This window comes from Lacerta agilis, chromosome 1 (genome assembly GCF_009819535.1).
Source record: "Lacerta agilis isolate rLacAgi1 chromosome 1, rLacAgi1.pri, whole genome shotgun sequence".
Taxonomy (NCBI): domain Eukaryota; kingdom Metazoa; phylum Chordata; class Lepidosauria; order Squamata; family Lacertidae; genus Lacerta; species Lacerta agilis.
The window spans coordinates 67,261,054-67,285,327 of record NC_046312.1 but is presented as its reverse complement, the minus strand read 5'-3'; the positions used below and the strand labels follow the sequence as shown (position 1 = coordinate 67,285,327).

Sequence of the window (24,274 nt, the reverse complement as noted above, 5' to 3'; positions counted from 1 at the left end):
CACATTTTGGAAGCCCATGTCTGCATGTTTTCCAGCTCTGTTTCATTTGGTATTCCAAATGTGGCACCAACAGATATGCTACAATACCAGCAGTTTTATTTTCTGTCCCTTTCCTAGTAATACCTAGCATGAACTTGCCTTTTCACCACTGCTGCACACTACTGCAATTTTCATTTAGCTACTCAGCATGACGTCAATAACTCTTCACTGTTTAGTCAAACAGTTAAAACCCAATCATTGTGTACATGAGGTTATGATTTGTTGCCCCAATGCGCATTATCACTTTACACTTACTTATGCTGAACATCATTTAACATTTTGTTGTTCATAAATTTAGCTCACTGGACTGGGCCCCTGGTTAGCAAAATGGACCTCACCCAGCTGGAAGAGCTAGGCCAGAAATGGTAGGTATCTGAAGTTTCCTGAATGTAACCCAGATGTCTATGTGCATTTACATACTGATATGCATGAGATTAAAGCAGGTGCATAGGGGGGAAAAAACTTTAGCCCCCCACACCTAGCAGTGGTTTCATAGTAGATCTATTACCAGCTGGCTATATTCAGGCAGTCAACACATGCAGGGTTTTCAAGCTAGCTACCATATTTTCATAGCTTGTGAGCTAGTGCATAGTTCCCTACAGAGAAAGGAGTACTGATTTCCCAGGGGGGAAAGCCCTGAAAAGTAAATACATTGCAGCTGCATTATACCAACCAGTTACTGAAGAAATATGACTTTATTACTGTGACATCACTGTCATAAAATGTGATTGGAAAGAAATACTAACAAATAGTGTTTTATAGAGATGAACATTTAGGCAAGTCAGGGCCACAGAAACATTGAACTTTTACTTTCCATTAAACAGATGCTTATTCAATGGTGTGTGTGGTTTTTTTAAACTGTTCCAAAATTAGCTTTTTGCACTGAAAACCAGAAGTCTCATCTGGTAAGAAGCATCACTCAAGCACATAGTCAGCAGCAGTCACCTTTCCAAAAACAACTCACAAAGGATGTCCACAGCTAAATGATCCAGGCAGGAATTTCAGAGCAGGACAGCTAGGAAGATGCACAACTCTCGGAGAAATGTGTGTGTATAGGATGCTGAAGATTTCTGGGTTGCATGAAAACTTCAGGAAGGAAAAAAAGTGTAACAAACAGAAATAACACATACCTAGCAATTATTTATTAGGAGACATTTATTATTGTGTTAAGACTGAAGAAGGTGGCTACCAGGCAGAGGGCCTTCACAGTGGTTGCAGATAGAATGGTCTCCCAAGAGAGGGCTGCCTGGCTACTTTTTTGTTTTATTTTCAGTACTAAAACAAGGCTCTTTTCTCCCACACCTTTCATACTTAATTTTAGCACTACTGATGTTTTTATATTTGCTTTAGCTGTAGTTTAATATATAGGGCCAGATTCAGCTAATGAGTTTCGTTAGCAGAAGTGTGAACAAGGGTTACCACTAGTGATAATGGGCTTCTCCCCTCTTCTTCACATGCAACCCCCAATTGGCTACGGGGGTTAAGACAACCCCCAGAACAGCATGTGAGGGCACAAGAGGAGGGATCACGCCATCTGGCAAGCTGAAATGCTTACGCTGATGCACATTTGCCAGTGCCATGGTGCTATGTTGAATTCCTTCAACAGTATTTTCCTTTAATACAGGCTTCCTCAACCTCAGCCCTCCAGATGTTTTTGGCATACAACTCCCATGATCCCTAGCTAGCAGGACCAGTGGTCAGGGATGATGGGAATTGTAGTCTCAAAACATCTGGAGGGCCGAGGTTGAGGAAGCCTGTTTTAATATATATCACTGGGGAAATTTCTATTGAATGCCTATTTAATAAAATAAGCAAAACAGTTGCTCTTCTTTTAAATAAATGGCACACTCTCTTTTTTTGTTCTGTACAGAACAAGTCTGGTAATGCCCTAGGTTCTTCATTAGTATTGTTCTTGAAAGCATGCTGAGAATGCACTATATTTCAAGGTACACTTATTCCTATTTTCATGCCAATGAGTGTGCTGTATACCTGTATGATTATGCAATTATAATCTGATGTCACACACATTAAGGAGTCCCTCAAAAAGCTAAAATAGATCTCAATTGTCACAAATAGTTAAAACAGAGAGTAGCTTTGGCCCAGCCAAAGTAGTAACTAGCAGGGGGCAGAAAAGTATCACAGAAAAGAGGGTTGGAGAATTAAAAATCACTGTTGTAAAAGAGAAGGTTTAGAAGGCAAGGACACAAAAAGTGTAACCAAATTAACAAATAGAACTATCCTCTTAGATGTAGCTAGAAAACTGCAAGTATTCAGTCACTCAGCTGCTAAAAAATAATTGATGCTGCTGTCCCAAAGGATGCATTTAGTTGCAAACTGAAAATTAATGAGACCCCTTCATGATCAGTTCTCGTCACACACTGAATTAAACTCAGTTTGCATCATGACAATTTGATCAGGTTAATTTGCCCTAGAACTGTCACTGACAAAAGAATCCCAACGTTTTAGCAGCAGCAGCAGCAGCAGCAGCAGCAGCAGCAAAACAGAAAAAAGGATCTATATAAAATTGATAGGCAAGAAAACGAAGCAGGAATACTAGCAGGAATCAATATAGTCTGCTTATGTAGCATATGCACCAACTGAAAAATAATTTTATATTGAACTGCAAACATTCACATCATAGCTTCCAATGCATGGCATTCCAATTCTCAAAACACTGACTTTATTTAAATCAACAGGATTTACTTGGAAGTATTTTTCCTTTAAATCCACAAACGTCTTTTCAAGTGAATGTGTTCAGGATCAGTATACTACTCTGCAAATAAAGTACAAAAAAGAACTTGCACCAATACCCTAAAATACGTTTTATTTCAACTTCCATCACTAAGTGTATCTATCATGGGCCATATCACCACAGAAAATGGTATATGTACTGCAAATTTCATTTAAATATGCAAGATAAGCTATCATATTAAAGTATATTTCCATGTAAGTCTACTTAAAAAGCAACAAGTGCAAAAAATGCATGAAATACTCATGAAAGTGCAACAAATGTAAATCTAGTTATTCTACCTACTTGGTGATGCTTTTTTCCCTATGAAATGTGTTTACTCACAGTAAAATTTTTTAAAAAAAACTCAATAAAATACAACAGGCTTTAAGTACGGTAGTGGCAACAGTGTAAAAAATAAACTTAATATTTAATCAAATTTGATTATGCTATATCAACATCTTTACATTTTTCCAGTGGTTTGGTATATGTTTTAGCAATACTTACTTTCTAGTAGGGTGAAAACATTAAAACAAACACTATTTCTCCCATAAAGCCAAAAATTGTGTATCATAGCCCACGTTACAAATCAATATAAGCCAATAATTTTTCCCAGTTAAAAGTTATCACATCTATTTGTACAACACCAAGCGTATTTTATGCATTATGCAACACACACTGAGAACTCAATTCTAAAAAGTATTGCAGCTGAAAACTTTTGGGTGAACTGTACTATTAACACTACAGTCTGTATATACTCAAAAGTAAGCCCCCTCCCCCGCTGCATTCAATGGGGTTCTTTCAGGTAACCATGTATACTATGGACTGCAGCCTTAGCTTTTCCTACTAATTTGAGTCAATTAGTTTTTTTAAAAAAAAAAAAACTGGTAGATGGGCCGAGCCCTTCTCTACACCTTAAGAAAAGTTACAATATGTGTAAGCTTTTATACCTGCATATAAGCAAAAGACTTATTGTCTTGGTCCCCAAGAGCTTAATTTTCTGGGCAGAATGCAGCCCATTTATCAGAGCTATGACCCTACTACTTACAAAAGCTCATACCACCACCATCGCTTCTCCAACGTGCTACTGCATTTTGAGGCGGCGGCGGCGGCGGCGGCAGCAGCAAACTGACAGGTCTCATCTCCTGAATTACTGGAAGTTAGAGACAGTGAAATCAATGGAACTTGACTGCAAATGACTGTGTACTGTAAACACGGCACAGGCTCTTGCAGCAGCAGCTGCAGCCAGCGGAACAACTCGTGTTGTTTGTGTTGTGGAGCGCGGCCAACGATAATGCCAATCGTATGCAGAGATGAGGTTGGGCTTTCCAACTATCCCGGGAAGCCTGTGCGTGCGCGGGTCGACAAAACGAGCTTAAACTTTTTAAAACTCCCGACGGGGCGTCGAGTCCTTCGCATTCGCAGAAGGGGCGCGCGCCCTTGGGAAACATACCTTCCCCTCAGCTTTGCCCATAGCAGCCCAAAAGCCTTTTGGAACCCTGCCCTACAAACAGATACACAAAACCCAAACCGCCAAAGGTTGACACCCGCGCCAGCTCCGTCGGGCGCTTTCAACCTGGGAGGGGGGGGGGGATGGCACCCTGCTGTGCATACTAACCGGGGAAGAGGAGCCCGGCTGCGCGGACCTGTCCTTGGGGGGGCGCGTCGAACAGCGGCGACGGCGGCGGCAGCAACAGCAGGAAGAGCAGCAGCGCCTTCGCCACAGAGCAGCAGCAGCGCCCGGACCCCATCGAGCTGCCGGCGCCAATTGTTGTTGCTGCTGCTGCTGCTGCCGCCGCCGCCGTTGCTCGTGTGGCTGACGCCCCCTGGGGCCCGGCCCTGCGCGCGTCCACAAGGGGAGGCGTCTGCAGGCGCCTGGCCCGCCCCGAGCTTCGGCCTGCCCTCACGTGCGAAGGAGTGGAAGCGCGCACGCGCCGGGTTGTGGGACCGCAGACGCCGCTGCCTCTGCTCTTTCCCGCTCTTATACCCGAAAGGGCCTACGGACTGTGGGGGAAAGGTGCCCAGAGATACTTAATATATTTGTATCGGGGCACCTGAACAAATTGACACCACCCCCCTCCTTGCGCATGCCTCGCTCACAATGCAAGCCACTTTGAGCTGCTGGCTGAACTTAAAAATGCGTTTAAAAGGCAGGTGTCGGATATTATCCTATGACGTGGTAAAGGGACCCCTGGCCATTAGGTCCAGTCATGTCCAACTCTGGGGTTACGGTGCTCATCTCATGTTACTGGCCGAGGGAGCCGGCGTACAGCTTCCGGGTCATGTGGCCAGCATGACTAAGCCGCTTCTGGCAAACCAGAGCAGCGCAAGGAAACGCTGTTTACCTTCCCGCTGGAGCGGTACATATTTATCTACTTGTACTTTGATGTGCTTTCGAACTGCTAGGTTGGCAGGAACAGGGACCGAGCAACGGGAGATCACCCCGTCGTGGGGATTTGAACCGCCAACCTTCTGATTGGCAAGCCCTAGTCTCTGTGGTTTAACCCACAGCGCCACCTGTGTCCCATCCTACTACGTGAATGGCATGCAAAAGGTGGGAGGTGGGGAATCACGCCACTGCAGCTGGAGAAAAAAAATAGCTGACTTAGGATGCTATAAACGGAAGCTCATCTTGTTTGGCATCTGCTTGGGCAAGAAGCATTACTGCACCTCTAGGATTTCTCGGTGCCTGTTGTCTGCCTGAGGAAGGGGTAGCCAATGTTGTGCTCTCCACAGGGGCGGAGGAAGGCTCCGCGCTACCCGGGGCGGTGAAAAGAGACGCCCGTGTGGGCGGGGCGTCGTGACGTCACGACGGAGTGCACCTGCACGAAATGTTGCGCAGATGCACTCCATCGGCGGGCCGCTTCCACAGCCCCCTTTTAAGCCGCAGAGCGAAAAGGCGGCTCGTGGGGCCTCATGAGCCGCCTTTTTGCTCTGCGGCTCAAAAGGGGGCCGCGGAAGCAGCGGTCCAACGACGGAGTGTGCCTGCACAAAATGTCGCACAGGCGCACTCCATCGTCGGGCCGTGCGCTGCTGCTCCCGGGGCGACAGAGCGAGCGGCGGCGCATGGGGGTGACAAGCAGCGGCCCCTCCTGCCACTCTCCACGCGCCACCGCTCGCTCCGTCGCCCTGGGAGCAGCAGCGCTGCACAGACAGGGTGCCGGGCGGCGGGGCTCCCCTTGGGGAGTGGTGGGAGGGGCTGCTGCTTGTCACCCCCCCTCCCCTGGCACTCGGGGCGTACCACCCCCAGCAACCTCCAGAGGTTTTGGACTCTCCCATCATGACCAGTGGTCAGATAAAGGGAGTTGTCCACAACATCTGGACGGCAGCACCTTGGTTCTGTCTGCTCTAAGGCCTGTTCTGTTTCTCCCCCTTTCTTACTCATTGCACAATACATTGCTTCTTTCTTTAGGCTGGAATCCAAGGCAGTCTGCTTTCTGCCTTCTGCATTTTACTGAAATTTCCTTCACAATGCCCCCATGCGAACTCTTAAAAGGTTCTCTGTTGTCATTTTTCTTGCTGTTCCCACTGCCTTTGAGGCAGCTGATCACTTTCTTCTGCTTTACTGCCTTTATGCCCTAAGTCAGGGGTCAGCAAACCTTTTCAGCAGGGGGCCGGTCCACTGTCCCTCAGACCTTGTCGGGGGCTGAACTATATTTTGAAAAAAAATATGAACGAATTCCTATGCCCCACAAATAACCCAGAGATGCATTTTAAATAAAAGCACACATTCTACTTATGTAAAAACACCAGGCAGGCCCCACAAATAACCCAGAGATGCATTTTAAATAAAAGGACACATTCTACTCATGTAAAAACACGCTGATTCCTGGGCCGTCTGCATTTAGAAGGTGATTGGGCGACATCCGGCCCCTGGGCCTTAGTTGGGGAGCCCCCTGCATTTAGAAGGTGATTGGGCGACATCCGACCCCCGGGCCTTAGTTTGGGGACCCCTGCCCTAAGTCTCTGCATTATGTTCTTTCCTGATTCTTCTCATACCTACCTAATCATTCTCTCAAGTGTTTCCATAGGTAGAAACCCCCTGCTTTCCCTCTTTCTGTTGGGGGGGGGGTCCTCAAGGATCTGCACTTGCCCCTCTGCTCCTTTTCAATCTACATGCTAAACTTGGTTGATCTCATCAAATCCCATAGCTTTCAGTACCAACTAGCCACAGATGACACTCCCTTCTCCCCTCTGCCAACTTGTTCTCTTCATTTCAATCCTACATCTCCAACTGCCCTCTGATATCTCTACTTGCATGCACCATCATTTCAAGTTCAATAGATCCAACATGAACTTCTCTTTCCTCCCCAACACTCCTCTCCTAGCTTGCTTTCCTTATGCATTGAATTGCTGTCCGTCCTGTTGAACAGGCATGTAGCCTTAGACTCTTCTCTCTCCTTTGTCCCCTATACTGAGTAGCCAAGTCATGCACAACATTGGCATGTCACTGTCCCCTCAGCAAGAACTTTGCTTCATGGCCTCGGCCCCTCTTGCTTAGGCTGCTGAAATCTTCTCTTTGGTCTGCTGCTGTCTCAACTTGGTCCCCTCACATCCATACAACACTCCGTTGCCAAAATCATTCATCTCTCTCACTGCACTGAACTCAAGACACCCTCCTTAAATCCCTACACTGGCCAGGTACATCCCTGCCTGTGACCTTCACTCATTCATCTGAAGGTTTCCCGTTTCCTCAAAAGATTCTCCCCCCCCCCCCCCCGCTGTCCCTTATGTTTAGAACTTCCAAACATCTGTGTGAAGCTACATCTTCCTTCCTTCAAAACATCATCAAAGACACATTTTCTGTGAGAAATATGACATAGAGTTCCCATCTTATTCTCACAAAGCTACATTTCCCAGAGTTTCCTAGGAAGAGGAATAACCACCCAAAGAATTGCAGCTCTGTGACATGAGCAGGGTTCTCCTAACATCTCACAGCATCCATAATAAACTACAATTCCCTAGATTCTTGACGGGATGACTATTTAAAATGGTAGGATACTGCTTTAAATTTATGGTGCAGGTGAGACCTAAGCCTGTTGAAATCCAAGTGCTTTTTGGCACTCCTAACTTCATCGCATCAGGCTATTGATGGCAATATTATTTGCCATTACTTTTCCCCCTTTTATTTTTTCCCCTCTTACCTTCCAATCTCTACTGAAGGAAAGCGACTCTCACCTTCCCTTTTGTTTTGTTCTGGGGGAAATAGCAATGCTGTGTTTTAGAGATTCATACACATTTTGCTAAGTGACTTGCTAAACTTTCTCTTTTGCGTGGTAGCCATAAATTACACATACTTATTTCTTACTCAAGTATCAGGCTTCATTAATTTGAAACAATTCAAAGTTTCTTTTTAGAAGCAATTGGAAACAATTGTTTTGTATGTGATGTACCTTTTAAAACCACAGTCAGAGCGTCTGGCAGTAAATTTAGCAATATGCTAATTACTTACTTACCGGTAAGTGATTTTTCTCTCTTCTTACCAAACTAAAAACAAAGTGACTTTGTAGCTGCTCTTTGGATTTTTGAGTGAGACAGAAAAACATGTTTTCCTTTCCTTATACCATGGGTTGGCAAACTAAGGGCTGCGGGCCGGATCAGGCCCAATTGCCCTCTGGATCCAGCCCCCGGATGGTCCTGGAATCAGTGCTTGGATCGGCGTGATCGTTTGGGCTGCGCCATTTTTTTGCATTTGAGGGGGGCCTTCCCCCCTCCTTCCCTCCCTCACAAACACCGCAGTGCCACCGCCTCCCTCCCTCCTCCTGGCTTCTCCCCACCCTGTGGAGGAAGGGAGCTGGGCTTTGATTGGTGCCAGCCAATCTGAAGCCTCGCCACCCGTGCACTGAGGCGTGGCTCAGACTCGCCACCCACCCACCAGTCTCTCCGTCCTTGGCTGCACTGTGGGCATTGTGACGGGCACATCACAGGGCTTCGGCTGGAGCTTGGCGCGCTTGCTGGCCCTGTGCCTGGCACCCGGGAAAGCTGGCCCAGAAATGAGAGGCGCCGCCACCACCACTGGCTCCTAACCACAGGCAGAGCGATGGAGGAGGTAGGAAAGCAGGGGGAGGGGCTGGGGAGAGAGGGGCTCCCCTCCGCCGTGTGCATGTGCGTGCGCACGTAGTCCGGCCCACCACAAAGTCTGAGGGGTGGTGAACCGGCTCCCTCCTTAAAAAGTTTGCTGACCCCTGCCTTATGCAGTACTATCTTTCCATTACGGACCTACCAAGTAGTTTACAATCACAGATGTATTAAAGATATAGGGAGGATTTAGTTTGGCATCTTGCCTATGTTTAACTGAAAAGTCATAAACTGCCTTTTAATTTTGTAACATTTTGCTTCAAAGCTTTTGAGTTTGTGTTCATAAGGCCCTTTCAGTTTCATATTATTATTCTCATGGAGAATGTATTACACTTTTCCCTTTTCTCACAGGTAAGGATTTATACACTGAACAATTTCAACTAACCTATTGTGTGTTTTGTGAAAGACAACTATTATAATCTCCCTTATGTTTGTGCTTTGTTTCTTCCATGTTTGAAAGCTTTTCTCTGTTTGTTATTTTCATGTTTCCATTATATCTTAAGAGATGCCTAATTCTGTGGTGCTATCTCAGATGCGGGGCAAACCCAGAGGTTTGTGCCATTGTAGTTAAAGCACCCAATGTTAAAAAACAAAACAGGCTAATCAGTTTTGACTAGCTATTTTAATCCAACTTTTCCCTGAGGCCATAAACTAACAACACAGTACCTTTGTACCAGCGTTCTTCCCTTGGATATAATGGCATTAAAAAGTGCAGGGAATCTGCAGCAATGAACTTTATAGTAAACCAGTGTGATGTGTATATATGTGCATATATTTTGCAGTTTATGATCCGACATGTACTTCCATGAACATAGTAGAGGGCTGACCCCCTTCATGCATAAATCTTCAATGGTCCACATAGATTTCACATTAGATTTATTCTATTGTGCTGCCTAAAGCACTTAAAAGTATTTCACAACTCTCAAACCTCACAGGGGTTGTTTAATCAAATGTGACCAATACAAAATGGAACACATTTTATTCTTAGCAATATTTTTCCTCTTCCAGTTCTAAGAATTTTTCAAGCTTAGATGAGAGAAAGATTCAGAACTACCCAGACGTGTTTACATAATCCAGTGGTTCCAAGGTTGTTTGTATGAGCTTGTTATCTAGAATGTCACCTCTAATTTGTTTACATGGATAGGGTGTCACTGAAAATGGTGCTTGCAGTACACTGCTTTTATTCAGATCACCCCTCCTAAGACACATATTTCCATAATCAAGAACAGCAGCACTATTCATATAGATGGGACGGATTGAGAACTTGATAATGTTGAAAGTAGTGAGCAACAGGCAAAGTATTCTAGTAGGAGAGGTAAAACACAGATCTCGGTAGTTACAGGAAGGCTGGGTAGATAGCTGTTGCTTAGCAAAATACAGGATAGTGATTGCTCTAAGACGGCAACACAACATCCAGCATGCTTCCAGCTATGAAAAGGGTAAATGAGACACCATCTACTTTTAGACAAGGCAAAGTAGGATCTATGTGAGCAAGGACTAAACATCATTGCCCGGGTGTGGGGAGAGATGTTTTGTTCAAAGTGTGAAGATGCCAGTATACTGGCAAAATAAGTTTTTTAAGATTTAGAAAAGCATGGGGGGCGGGTGTCACACTGCAAAGTGCTTTACATTCCCAGAATCTATACAAGCACCTGTTCAACAGCGCCATCTAGCTAGAACATTTTCTTTGATAAATACAAGTACACTATTGTTATTAAACATTTGCATGTTGAATATGAATTAGTTCCTATTGTAATGCTATTAGAGTGGGGAAAGCAACAGTTATGTGAAGCATAGTTCAAGTAGCTCTTTGCTTAAGGTAAGAAATGTATTAAAACACCAGTTTCCATATGCTGCATACTGATGTCATCTGAAAAACATTGTTTCTAGAAGTAAATGCAGTAGATGAGCTATTCTCTTTAATGCCCTCCCAATTCACAAAGTACCCAAGGGGGGGCAGGGGGCAGATGCCCCCCTAGAAGCAAGCTACCCCCCCCAGAAGCAAAAATGATATGCGTCCGTTTGGAGTAGACCGGGACTCCAGGGAAGAGCCGAGTAGACCGGGACTCCAGGGTAGAGCCGACAGCTGAACAGAGCTAGGAAATAGCCCTGCAGTTCCTGAAGCTGCCAGTTCCTGAAGCTGCCACTGGGGGCGCAGGGAGTCTTCAGCCCCACCAGAGTCGGTGGAGAGCGGCAGACCTGCTGCTGGAGGTCTCACCCACTCGCCTCAGCCTTGGGGGAAGAAGGCCCCCCCCCCCGCGCTGGCTTCCTGGCCATGCCGGCTGCCGCCTCTTTCCCTCCCTCAGCCTTGGTTTCTAAAAGAGTTTGAGATCTCTCACACGGCAACCCGGGGGGGGGGACCCTTCCCCCGGCGCCTTTTTGTCCTCGACACCCCCCCAAGTCCTTGCCATGGGGCTCCCCGTTTTGGAGGCACAGGCACAGGCTTCCCCACCCCAGTGGATCAGTATAAATAGAAGAATGCAATTCTATATAAAGGAGAAATATTCCATGTAAATTGGCACACTTGAATTTAAGCATGCTTTATAGTCAAGGCTGTAGGAATAAAGTTGGGATTTTACCCTCAGGACTGGATTGAAACGAAAGAAAAATGATATTAGTATAAGACATGTAACTAGAAAAAAAATTCCAAGCAAATCATTGTAATAACTATCGTAATAAAGCACTGCTATAATTATATATAATTTTCTTAAAATTTTGGTTTCATTCACCTTTTCCGTGCTGAAATGTCACAACCTGAGCGACCATGGCTTGCCCCCCCCCCCCAGTTTTGATCCTGGGTACGCCCCTGCAACCAATTCAAATTAGAAACAAGAGTACAGAAGAAGAAATAATAACAACTTTTCAAAGTAATAACGAAATAAAACACAAGAAAAGTAAAAATAGTAAAATTTAATACATGTGCTATATTTTTAAGTTACTGGAATAAAAATGACCACAAGATGTAGGAAATAAAGAATAATGCTACTTGTTGGAGACTGACAGTTGAAAACGTCTTTATCAGAAGTTAAAGAGGCTAACTTCAGACATGTATACAGCAAAGGCCTGTAGAATCTCGAATCTTAATACAGAGACCTAATGCTTGTATAGTATATCTTAGTGTTTCCTTAGCTCATTACACATCTCCTAGGGATTTTTGTTGAGAATTCTAACAAGAACAGTTGCTTCTAGGCATTCACTAGATTTTTCCAATTGGAATTTTACTATTTAAAAAGTCCACAAATTCTGAACATTATGAGGGTATTCTAATATTTTTACACCGTGTTCGCAAGCATCCAAAACCTCCAGCCTTTAACATATACAAAAATTAGCACACAAATGCTCAGCATTTCAAACAAAAATGTTCCATATGTTCTGCCTGTGAACTGGGTTACCAAGGGAAAGATTTGAAACCTTAACATAGCATTATATCGAGTAGCAGCATAAATTGGTCACAGTAATACTGCTCTCTTACAACCAACCTGAAGTATTTGCACCAGCACGTGTGCTTGTGAAGCTGTTATAAGGTAATGCTAGTATTGCAAGATGACAAAAACAATTGTGAAACAACTGCTGCTGTATCTGAACCTTACATATTTATAGACTGGCCCAGTTTGCACATAATGCCAAGCCAAAACATGGCTTAGTGCAAACAAACAAATATTTGCTTTTTGGAGCATGTATATTATGGCCACAGCACTCCTCAAATCTTGCTGCTGCATGGTTTGATTTAATGTTATGCCTGAACCATAGTTTATCTGCTGCAGACAAATCTCAAGAAGTAAACCAAGCAAAAGACAAACCACGAGCTTGGGTTTGGATGTAACACAAAGCCAATTTATGGCTGAGCCCTTTCAGCTGCAAACACTTAGGGAGGATTGCTGCAGTTCACTTCAGGAACCTGAATGTTTGGTCTTTTGCACTAAGTCATGGTTTGGCTTAGTGTTAAATGCAAACCAGGTCAATGTTACATCTAGTCTTTGATTAGACTGTTAGCCATTACATAGAGTACACATGGCTTAGGATAATCACTTATGGTGGTATCCAACTATTTCATACTCAGAGCAGACCCACTGAAATCAATGGACTTGTTAGTAATGACTAATAAATTGAAAGGCAGGTTCATGCCAAGACATATTTTGCCAACAGACACTCTTATTCTGGCCTTGTATTTAGGTGGGCTGTACTCTAATTAGGTTCTAAATTGAAAACACAACAGACATGTAATGTAGCCTGTTAAGTACTGTATATAGTATTCTCTTTCTTAGACAAAGACATTACAACATGATGAAAAGTTAAATAAATAAATGCCAGTTAAAAACACATAATTTTCTCTGTGCAATTTCGTACCCATATGAAAAATATCACTGATCTCTGCAAATCTGCATGAGTCACCCCTCAAAACTCTGCCAAAAATAATACTGACAACAAAAATTAAAGGGAAAAAAGGATTTGCTAATGAATTCAGTGCTTCAAGGCTATTAAAAACAATATTTAAACTTTTAGTTTTTCTTGCAGAACAGAGACCCAACACGTAAAAGCCAATGATGAAAATGTTTATAATAAACTATTCAATTTTCAATTGCTGAATGACCCCTAGCGGAAATGGAATGTGTGAACTATACTTTTCAACATACAGTCTGAAGGCAAGTTGAGAGAATGCCAATAGCTTCTCACTGTGCCATTTTCAATGGCAAAGAAATATTACAGCTTTAAAATAAGCTGCACAATACTCATTATCTTAACTCTTTCACATGAAAGTGTGTAAAAGCAAATCAGCAAATAAATTCTAAAAGTGATTTATAGGTTATATTTTCCCTATTACACGTTGGGTGTAGAGCTTTCATCCACATATCCATTCTCTGTTTTGAACTTCTTTCCAGAAGAGTTGTAGCAAGTGACGTAAATGTTTGGATGCAATGTATTAGCCGATTGAATTTCTGCATACTAATAATGGTTTGTTCCTTGTTGCTTTTTTACAGTGCTTGTAGCAAGAGACGGATCAGATGTCTATTCCTTTAACAAGGGATGCCTCCAATGTGATGTTGAACTCCTGCAAAGTCTGCAACACACGAATCAAGGAATTCACTAGGGTATGATCCTTTATGAGCGCTGTATCCTCATACATCTGAGCTGTGATGGGGCAGTCTGCCAGCAAGGCAATCCAATGATGCAAGAGGTGATCTCTGTAAGGGAATGTTTTGAAAATTCAAACAAGTTAGAAAATATTTTTAATTCTTTAAAAAAGAAACCTCACATTTCCTGGTACAGTGGTACCTCTGGATGTGAATGGGATCCGTTCTGGAGCCCCGTTCGCATCATGAGCAGGCCGCATCCTGAGCACCACGTCTGCGCATGTGCGCGACACGATTCGGTGCTTCTGCGCATGACATCATTTGACGCGTCTGTGCATACGCGAACCGCCGAACCCGGAAGTAACCCGTTCCGGTACTTCTGGGTTCGGCGCATTCGTAACCCGTGCCGTTCGCAACCCACAGCGATCGTATCTAGAGGTATGACTGTATTTTAGTATCACAATTCTTCCTAATACCACTACCAGTTAGTATTGACAATACTAGGTTTAACTGGTGTGAGTTTATAAAAACTGAACGCTAGGTCAATCTTTTGGCTCAGTATCATGTCTTATTTGCTTCATATCTCAAATAACTTGGAAAAAACATGGCCGGTTGCTCTATCCAAAATGACTGGCACCTGATGCTAAAGCTATACCTAGCTGAGGTGGTACAGAAGGACTGGCAACTATAGAAGCATCTAATGCAATACAGATAGGGCAGGCCTATCTTGCTATTCTTATTCAACAGCAATCCCATCATTACAGGTTACTACTAAACGGCCAGTATGCAAATTAGAAGGCTCCATACTGACTGAATTGTTAGTTGCATAGAACACCAGTCTTGCCTTGCCATGTCTCCTTTCTGCTGATTTCTAGGCTCCATAATGGCCTTTACAAAAGCTACATCAGGAAACATCAGTTCTGCTGTGTTGCCAGCACAGCAGAACTGGCATGCATTTTGTTGCACTGGCATAACATTCTAGATCAGCCTGAGGCCATGTCTTGACTATACCTTTGCTGCTGCAGGAATCCACAGCACTAGGCTGCCCTATGTCAGTGATAATTAGAGAGCTAAAGAGGATTTTAAAAACAATCCTGTAGCTAAATTCTCCCAAGAAAGCGCCATCTCATTCACCAATCAACTTACACAATTCAGACCACAATGCACCACAGACAGACTCAGGGGAGCTTCCGAACGGTGTTTACAAGGCAAATTGCATTAAAATGGCCCAAGCCACATATTGGAAACAATTAGGGGCACTGCTAGTTTGACTTGGGAAATGCTCAGTTGTACAAAATTTGCAGCCATGAAGCCATCTTATGCAAAATTTAACTGGGTGCATCTCCATGCCTTGATCCTTGTTGTGATTCTCCCAATGAGGAGGGATGCAGAAATCAAGGCCTATGCATGTGACAGGCCCTTACTAAGGCATAGAAAATGCCACACGATTCTCCATCAATTTCTTATAACTGTGTCCTGAAACCAAAGAGCTTATTTGCTGCCTCTGTGGTTCCAGGAAAGACTGTTTCACAAAAATTTCTGACTTGTCAATTTTTGTTTTATACTGTAGCTGGTGTTTATTGTACATCTGAGCCAGTGTGGTATAATAGATAGAGTGTTGGACTATGATCTGGATGACCAGGGTTCAAATTCCTACTCAGTTATGAAGCTCACTGGGTGACCTTGGGGCAATCACTGTGTCTCAGCCTAATCTATTTTACAGGTACGTAGTGAGGATAAAATGGGGAGTTGGAGAACCATGTGCATCATCTTGAGCTCCTTGGAAGAAACTGTAGTATATATAAATGTAATAAATCAATCAATCTAGCCTCCTTTAATATAAAATAGTTCATCTCCCTCTTCAGATTAATTCTTCTACTATTTGGAAGAATACTTTCATATCCCCTCTCAGTCTTGGTTTTTTGTTTTTTTTGTTTTGTAAACTAAGTGGGTCAAGCACTTTTAATCTCCTGTCAAGATAAATCCCAGTGATTGTGTTTTAATTTCAGATTTCCAAAGTGGCAGAATAAGTGTAAGGATATGTAATTTGGTCAAAGGACTCAAAATCTGGACATCAAAACAGTAATAAAAGAAAAAAAGTGTGAAAGCAACTCAGTCACATTAGACCAGGCAATTATATACAAATGAAAATATGCTCATGGAAATACAATACCTGGCTCCAAGGCACACCAACATCTGAAACTTGCCATCTTTCCCAATGTTTCTAGGAGTGTTATTGATGGCTGTGACAAAGCGACAAAAACTCCTCGCCCTTTTCTGCCAGTTTTCCTCTGGGACCAATTCATTTTGCTCTAGAGCCTCATAATATCCTTGTGCTTTTTCTGGAGACAGAGTCATATAGCATAATAATCAGATCAGTAGAAAAACTCAAAAACTCACATATTGGTGGCAGTATAGTTATTTATACAATTAATAAAATATTTGAAGATGGCTATCATTTCACCTTTGTTTTCCAGTCTAAACATACCCACTCCTTCAACCTTTTCCCATAGGAAGGTTTTCTGTACTTACCTAGAAAGTCCCAAATGAAGACATTTTTGAAGAGCCTGGGGGATTTAAATCCATGCTGAAACACTTGCTCAAGAGCTGAGACAAGCCCACCTTCACCACACAGCAAAAGTGTTAAACTGCCTCTCTGCCAATGGGATATAAAATAAATATTAGTTCTGAGATGTTTAGCCATGGTATATTATGAATATCTCTCTCAAATTACTGTGGCTTTTAAAAACAGAATACCAATAGTCTGCGCTGACTGAGTTTATCAGTTAGTGGCACCCATTAGAAAAGATTTCAACAACAATCAGATCTCACAACAGCTACCATTTACTCACTTTATGAAATTACAAGTCAGCATTATTACTGATGAAATAGCTTTCCACCCTGATTATGTTCACACACACACACCTTTGTTCACTGCTGCTCAACATGCATAAGAAGCTCCCTCTGTGTAGAGCAACAGAAAACAAAGCACCCATCCTTGGACCTCTGTTTGATGAAGAGCTGGAGAAAATGAGGTGCCTTGATCAGGAAAGGACACTGTTATTTATAAAATGAGTACTACAGTATAAGTATAATACAAGACTGCTGTTCCACTTCATGGCCTTTTGCATGCAAAATCCCAAATTTTGTCCCCTAGTGCTTTTACTTATACATGAAACCACCAGGGAAGGTCATTCAGAGGTTTAGGTTGAGATGCCATCAATTTGCTGATGACATTTCATTTTTTCCCATCATTGAAAACCGAGGGAGGCAATTGAAATAATAAATTAGTGCCTGGCATCAATTCTGAAGTGAACTGAACCTTAATCCAAACAAGGTAGAGGTACTGTTGTTCAGGAGTTTTGAAGATCTGGAAGAAGATGCCTCAAACATCCTTATTGGAACATGTAATTCTAATGTTTAACTTCACTGGCTACTTATTTGTTTGCTCAGTTTGAAGTACTGGTCTTGGCCTTTAAAACACCAAATGGTCTTGGACCAGATTACTGCAAGGACCATTTGCCTCACAGACCCTGTTCTCTGTGTCATCAACGTCTCAGATGTAAGTAAGCACACAAGACAGGGCACTTTGGATAGTGGTGCTATGGCTCTGGAATGCCCTCCAGTTGGAAATTCATTAGCCCTCCTTTTTACTGTCTTTAGTTAGAAACTGGAAATATATTTGACAGCCTTTTAATATGTAATTTCTGTTACTGCTTTTATATGAAACAGTTTTTGTAATGCTACTGATTGTTTTTAACAATATATATATATTTGTAAGATAGACTAGGAGCATAAATATGAAGTACAAATGTTAAGCAATACCCAATCTACTGGATATCACAAGACAGCATATCTAGTGCAGTGGTACCTCTGGTTGCGAACGGGATCCGTTCCGGAGGCCCATTTGCAACGTGAAAAGCCCGCAACCTGAAGCACCGTATCTGCGCAGATGTGCGGTGCGATTTGACGCTTGTGCGCATGCGCGAGTGGCGAAATCCAGAAGTAACCCTTTATGGTACTTCTGGGTCGCCACGGGACAAAACCTGAAAAAACGTAACATGAGGTATGACCAGAGGTCTCCAAACTACGGTCCGTGGGCCAGATATGGCCCAAGGGACTCAATTATTCGGCCCACGGTGACCCCTGCTGCCGCTGCCCGCTCTTACCAGCACAGTGCGGTGCAGCTGCCCACTTCTGGGTCAGAGGAGCACCGGACATAGCTTGTGCACATGCACAAGCGTCATTTCCGATGCACATCCAGGTCTGAGGAGGCCCTGCGCATGCGCACAAGCTATTTCTGGTGCTCCTCCGACCCAGACGTGCGCCGGAAATAGCGTGTGCACACACGTATGTGCGTGCGCTCCCCCGCCCTCCGGCCCACCATGCAATCGGCACTGGAGGCACCGGCCCAAGGCCCGGTAAGTTTGCCGACCCCTGGGTATGACTGTACTACAGATCAGAACATATAGAGAAGGGGTTGTCCAAGAAAGTCCCAAATGGGATACTATGATCTTTGTGATCAAGGCACAGCTGACAAATTCAAACAATTGGCATATTGTTTTATTGGACTTAGTTCTAAGTCTTGGTTCAGATATAATACTGGATTCAGGGTTAAGTGACTGACTGCAGACTACAGGAGTGCATTCTATTCTCACATGCAAATTTTCTTGCCCCCTTTCACCTGGGTCCAAAGTTATTTATGACCTTTGTTAATCCTGGTTACACATTTCTGGATTACAAATTTACTGAAGAACTCTGATTAAAACTGACATCAAGAAGAAATGTAGCTGCAAGATTCTGTATTTGGCTATGCACAATTCCCTTCAACTTGTCAGCTGTATGTGCACATCTGTGACACACTGTTCTGCTAAACAAACATTCTTGTCAATTCTAGCTATGGTTTTTCATAAAATCATTAGCAAACACATAAATATAAACAAAGAAATATTATCAAGCTCAATGAAAATGCTCACCTCTTTCTCTGGCTTGTGAAAGTGTTTGACAATTCCATTTACTGCTTCACCAATAGATTCTTGTATTTGACCTGTGTTTAACTCTGTGCAAGAAGGAAAACATGCATTTATTTAAGCAACTATTTGTTTTTCACTTGGCCAGGGACTTTAGAAAGGAACTAGATCCAGGTTTATGCTTTTTACATTCTAAAATAGTACAGATTATCAACATTTGTGCATTTAACTTTTGTAATATAGGGTTTTGGAAGTAATGAGCAAGACCCACCAAGCAGCCATATAGGAAACAGCTACAGCTACTTTATTGGGTAAATAATGTTTGAAGGTGAAGGGGGAAATCTTGATAAATTAAATGAGAAGGCCTCCAACAGTAGTTTGTAGATTAAAATCAACTAAAGTGTTGTCATCTTTCCTTGTCCCTTTCCCCCATCACCAGGAATGAGACTGGCTGACATATTGTCATACAAGCTGCAGCAAGACAAAAGAATATTTAAGTAGCCTAATGAAGATTTAAAACCAGAATACTTCACTGTTTTTGAGACAGTGGAAGCAAGACATGCAATAAAATGTTGCAGAGTGGAGACCTGTTCAGAATTCCAGCCAGCCATTTCCCCTTTTCAGGATACTCCGTTTCACCCCCATCCACCACAAGTCAGTCAGTCAACATTTCATTCTCACTGAGCTATTTTGGGGTTTGACCCCATAGGATTTTTCCCCCTATAGACTTTTTGTACTTCCACAAACTGGGGGGCTCCCCCAAGTCTACTATTATGTGTATGGATGATGTTTTGGCTACATAAAATACTATACTCAGAGAACTGAGTTCACTATCACTATATGTAAGATTACTAGTAAAAGGTTTTTTCAATCTAACCAGCTTACTTGGTTTGTTGTTTGGCGATATTGTAACAAATCTTCTAATCATACTTGGGGACTGCTGCAAAGGCGGAGTTCTGCACTGCCTTTCATCTACCTCAGAATGGGATGTCAACAATTCTCCAACCAGGATCCTCTCTAAACTGCCATCATCCATCCCTTTTCCAAGCCACCTCCCGCATGGAAACCTAAAGACATGAAATAAGAAAAAAGACATATGATGCAGCTCTTAATCCCAGATTTTAGCAAGAGGTTATACATTAAGTGATTCAGTAAAATGGCTTTTATTTCATGCTGGGCATACTCCATTTACTAAAATTTCTCATCCCTGCAAGACTATTCCAGCACAAGAATTGAACAGTATTAATCACAGGAGGAGTTATGTAACTGACTAATCCACAGGGGCCACTTACATGTGCTGTTGGAAACAGAAATCTGAATCTTCTGGACCATAAGCAAACAGATATTTTGGACAGCCAACAGACTGATTGGACTTATTGACAAAATTGGATCTGAATCAAAGGAACACAAACCAATGACTTTCCCACTCCCACAAGGCCCTGGCAGCCTCTTAAAAAACCTCTCACAAGAGGACCCTGACAAATGGGGCAAACTGTGGTGCAGTGGGGCTGAGAGGAATGGAAGGGTTTGTTGGAATTTAGGTGGAGTCACCATTTGCATTTTGAGCAGCAACAGGCTGATTTTACAAAGGAAGTTGATGCATTTATGATACAACATTTTCAATACATCCTTTCAGGCAATGCATAAAAAAGCTGAAATGCTGCTTACTTGTAAGTGTGACCCGTTACTTCATTTCTCACCATGACATATTCCACAAGCCACTTTGCATACAGTCCAGAATTATCGTGTCCTATTTGTACTGTGGTAAGCTTTCCCAGGTTCTGACACTGAAAATTAGAAAAGGGGTGGGGGGAAATCTGCTGAATCAAAACAGAAATAAAACATCACAGTGACCATGGTCTAATGAACAGAGCAATAATATCCAAATTTAGCAATGACTAAACACAATGCCATGTTTGAGTGAAAAAGCAAGTTTACAAACCAAATGGTAAGGAATTTTTTAAATAACACAATGGAAAGTCTATAGAGATAGTTTTACACTTCCCTCTCCAGCTAACATAGGTTTGCTGGGCTCTCATAGAAAGATTCCAAAAAGGAAGATACATGCAATTTATATTATACAGCTGCACATATATTTTAGGTTGTGAATTGCCCTGTGATCTTCAGATGAAGGGCGATATACAAATTTAATTAATAATAATAGTAAAATAATATAAAAAAGTCCCCAGCAATCTTCTGGTTTTTGACTTCTTTTGACTTTTGTCTTTAGGTAAGGGCATACCTCAAATGTCATCTCCAGTGTATTCCTTGGAATGTGTAGGACTCCTGTTTCACCCAGTTCTCCTGAAATGCATATCCATGGGTTGGCTGTGAACATTGAGCCACCAAGTTTTTTGCTAGGAATGATCAATATATGGTATGGTATCACTGTAAAACAAAAAAACAATTTGGCTGAAATAAGTTTCCCAAGAACAAATGCAAATACAATTGAAGCAGAATAACAAATACCCATTATACTATATTCTTAGGCAGAAATACCATCCGCTGGGAGTGAAAGAAAAAGCACTGAAAGCTTATATTGGAGAGCCAGATGGAAGCGTACTAATGGAGTCTAGTGATGTTAAAACAGGTCCAACTATGGCTCCAAAAGCAGCATGTCTTTCAAAAGAGAACTGAGAACTAATGACGGATCTCTCACAAGGGGAGCTCAGAAGAGAGCATAGGAAACCTAAGAAAAAGAACAGGTCAAAAATCTGTTGCAGGCAGACAATGCTGAGTATGAAGATGAACATAAAAAGGCAGGTAGGAGAAGGATAATGCAGAGAACTTATAAGGAAGCATACAAAATTGGCAGTGTTGGAGGTAGGTAAGATTTCAAATGCATTGCAATATGCTAATCAAAAATACTAGAATGTATCGATGAGGTCTCACTGCTAATTTACCACACATAATCATGCTCACAGTGTTATAAAACAGAAATTTGTTTGAAATATATTTCCTGCGGACAAAATCGTAATAAGTTCACACACTAAAAAAACAACCAACCATGGATTTTACACTCTGCAGAGTTAACAAATTATATCATCTCATGAGAGGGGTATTGGTAGACTCCCAGCATGAGATATCTGTACGCTGTTATAAAATAAATGAGGCTATACAAAAGTGTCAAACATGCTTTAAACCCCTATGAAAAAAATAACCCAACAATTAAAAGCTATACTTACAGATAGTTGTAAAAACATTGGTAAAACAAAAGTAATCAACAGCGTTGAATGACAGGAGATGATACAGAAATTGCTCTTTTTCATCATCACAGCGGAGGAATGCATAGCGCTTGTAGAGTTTTCTGACAAAGAAAACAAAATTATATATTACTATAATAAGACTTCCCAGACAGAGGGTTGCTGGCATTTACAATGAACCAATCAATATGTGTATCATGTAACCACTAAAGTTTTGACTTCTAACTACCTTACTCCATAGATGTTTCATGTAGGCTTGCACCCACTTAACTGCCAATGTTTCAATTAGGAATACAGTGGTACCTCGGTTTACGAACTTAATCCGTTTTGTAGGTCCGTTCTTAGACCGAAGCGTTCTTAAACCGAGGTGTGCGCTTTCCCTAATGAGGCCTCCTGCTGCCGGTGTTCAGCTTCCATTCGTCTTCCGGGGCAAAGTTCGCTAACTGGAACACCTACTTCCAGTTTTGCGGAGTTTGTTGTCCGAAGCGTTCATTAACAGGGCTGTTCATAGACCAAGGTACCACTGTACTATTTCCCACACCTTTGTTGTACAAAAAATAATTCAAATTTTCTTTTTAAAATTATCATGATTTTAGCCCCCTGTGGTTTGAATAGTTTGGAAGCATAGCTGATGAAGGCTCAAAAACCAGGGGAAGCAAAAGAAAAGGCCACAGGAAATATAGTGCCTTATACAGATGACTCTTCTCTCCTTCGGCTACACCTTCTTCCATCCTTTCCCCATTTGCTCACCCATTCTTATTCACAATTTCCTGCTCTTTCCATTCCCTTTTCCTTCACCACAGTCCTCCTCAAAAGATTTAATGTTATTGGAAAAGTTGAGTTTACGAAGAAAATCAGAGTATCCAAATATATATAATAATTGTACACAATTTACAGCACAATCCTTTGTGTGTACTCAGGAATAAGCCCTATTAAGTTCAGTGGGAATTATTCCCAGGTAAATGAATATAGGAATGCAATCTTATTTGGTCATCAGAGTTTTTATGGAATGCAAACTACCATGCACAAGCATTGCTCATTACCTTAATTTTCTAGTTATATTTGCCCCCATTCATTGCCTTGAACAATGTGCTGATGTAATTAGGAAGTGAGAAAAATGTAAAGAACAGTAAATTCATTCCTATAGTACCAGAACAGATGCTAAGGAAATTCCTCTGCTATAATGTGCTTATATCCTGCCCTGCCTCCAAGGTGCTCACAGTAGCTCACATCAGGATTATCCCATTATAGTCATTTTTCATAAGAGTTATATTTTTCAAAGTTGAAACCAACAGTCTTCCAGTTTAAGATAGCTGAAAGAAATACTGTTTTGGAGATGTCTTCATCTAGTTTATTTTGGACTTTCTGACCATCACTATACAAAATAGGTTGTAAAAGAGGAATGAACCCAAAATTTCTGAATGCAAACTTAAGTATGCCCTCTTTGTTCCAAGCCTATCCTTTTTCAAGATTATTCTGTTTCTCAAGAAGCTTTATCAGTACCTGATAAAATCATATAGTTTTATCTATTTTCTTTGCTAAAGGCTATGGCAAGTCTATTTAAAAATAACTACGTTAACCACAAGCTGGACTCAACTTACTTTGTGAGTTCATGATCAGAAAGAAGGTGTTTCAGGTGACGGGAAAGTAATTTCTTTTCCATAGAGAGCCGAACCCAAGCTCGAGCCTTACCAACATCAGTTTTGATCTCACTTATATTCTGGATATGCCTGAGAAGGAAAAGCAGGTTATTGTGCTGTCCTACTTTTTACTGAGTTAGAAAAGAAGTTGACAGGAATGCATTGCACAGTACCCCAGGCCAACCAACAGAAAGCCTTCCAGATGTTGCTGAACTACAACTCCCAGTATCCTTGATTATTAGCTATGCCAGCTAGGATTGATAGGAATTATAGCCCAACCATATCTAGCAGGCATACATTGGCTACCACTGTAATAGACATTATAGTCTAGTATTTTATTTACAAGTCTGCCCCATTCACCTATAAAGTCAGAGTGTTTAGATTTTATTCAAATTAAGCGAGTGGGTGAAGAAAACTTGGCACTGCTCCTGCCTATCTCTTACATCATTGCATTCCATTGCTTCAAACAATCTCATGAGCCTAGGTAGCAGAACTGAGCTGCAAGAAAAATCGAATGAAGCAATGAAATTCAGTGAGGAAAAGT

The 24,274-nt window shown here is 42.2% G+C and overlaps 2 protein-coding genes across 14 annotated transcripts in view; both read right to left on the bottom strand.

The window, feature by feature from the left end:
• Positions 1-4,552, bottom strand: part of SCUBE2 (signal peptide, CUB domain and EGF like domain containing 2) — a 48,654-nt gene extending 44,102 nt beyond the window's left edge. For 3 of the 6 annotated variants that reach the window (XM_033152912.1, XM_033152930.1, XM_033152907.1), the window contains exon 1: positions 4,386-4,552. In XM_033152912.1, the coding sequence (XP_033008803.1) occupies positions 4,386-4,518 (133 nt within the window). In that variant the 5' untranslated portion in view covers positions 4,519-4,552. Of the gene's footprint in view, positions 1-3,815; positions 3,863-4,385 lie in introns of those variants that run through there. The other 3 variants (XM_033152898.1, XM_033152946.1, XM_033152919.1) reach the window with 3 other exon arrangements.
• A 7,183-nt stretch (positions 4,553-11,735) lies between these two features.
• Positions 11,736-24,274, bottom strand: part of DENND5A (DENN domain containing 5A) — a 49,555-nt gene continuing 37,016 nt past the window's right edge. For all 8 annotated transcript variants that reach the window (XM_033152830.1, XM_033152814.1, XM_033152840.1 and 5 more), the window contains 9 exons: positions 23,692-23,820; positions 22,073-22,194; positions 21,130-21,275; positions 20,556-20,674; positions 19,773-19,954; positions 18,894-18,976; positions 16,450-16,573; positions 16,091-16,259; positions 11,736-14,028 (listed from right to left, as the gene is read on the bottom strand). In XM_033152830.1, coding sequence (XP_033008721.1) covers positions 13,845-14,028; positions 16,091-16,259; positions 16,450-16,573; positions 18,894-18,976; positions 19,773-19,954; positions 20,556-20,674; positions 21,130-21,275; positions 22,073-22,194; positions 23,692-23,820 — 1,258 coding nt within the window. In that variant the 3' untranslated portion in view covers positions 11,736-13,844. The remainder of the gene's footprint in view (positions 14,029-16,090; positions 16,260-16,449; positions 16,574-18,893; positions 18,977-19,772; positions 19,955-20,555; positions 20,675-21,129; positions 21,276-22,072; positions 22,195-23,691; positions 23,821-24,274) is intronic.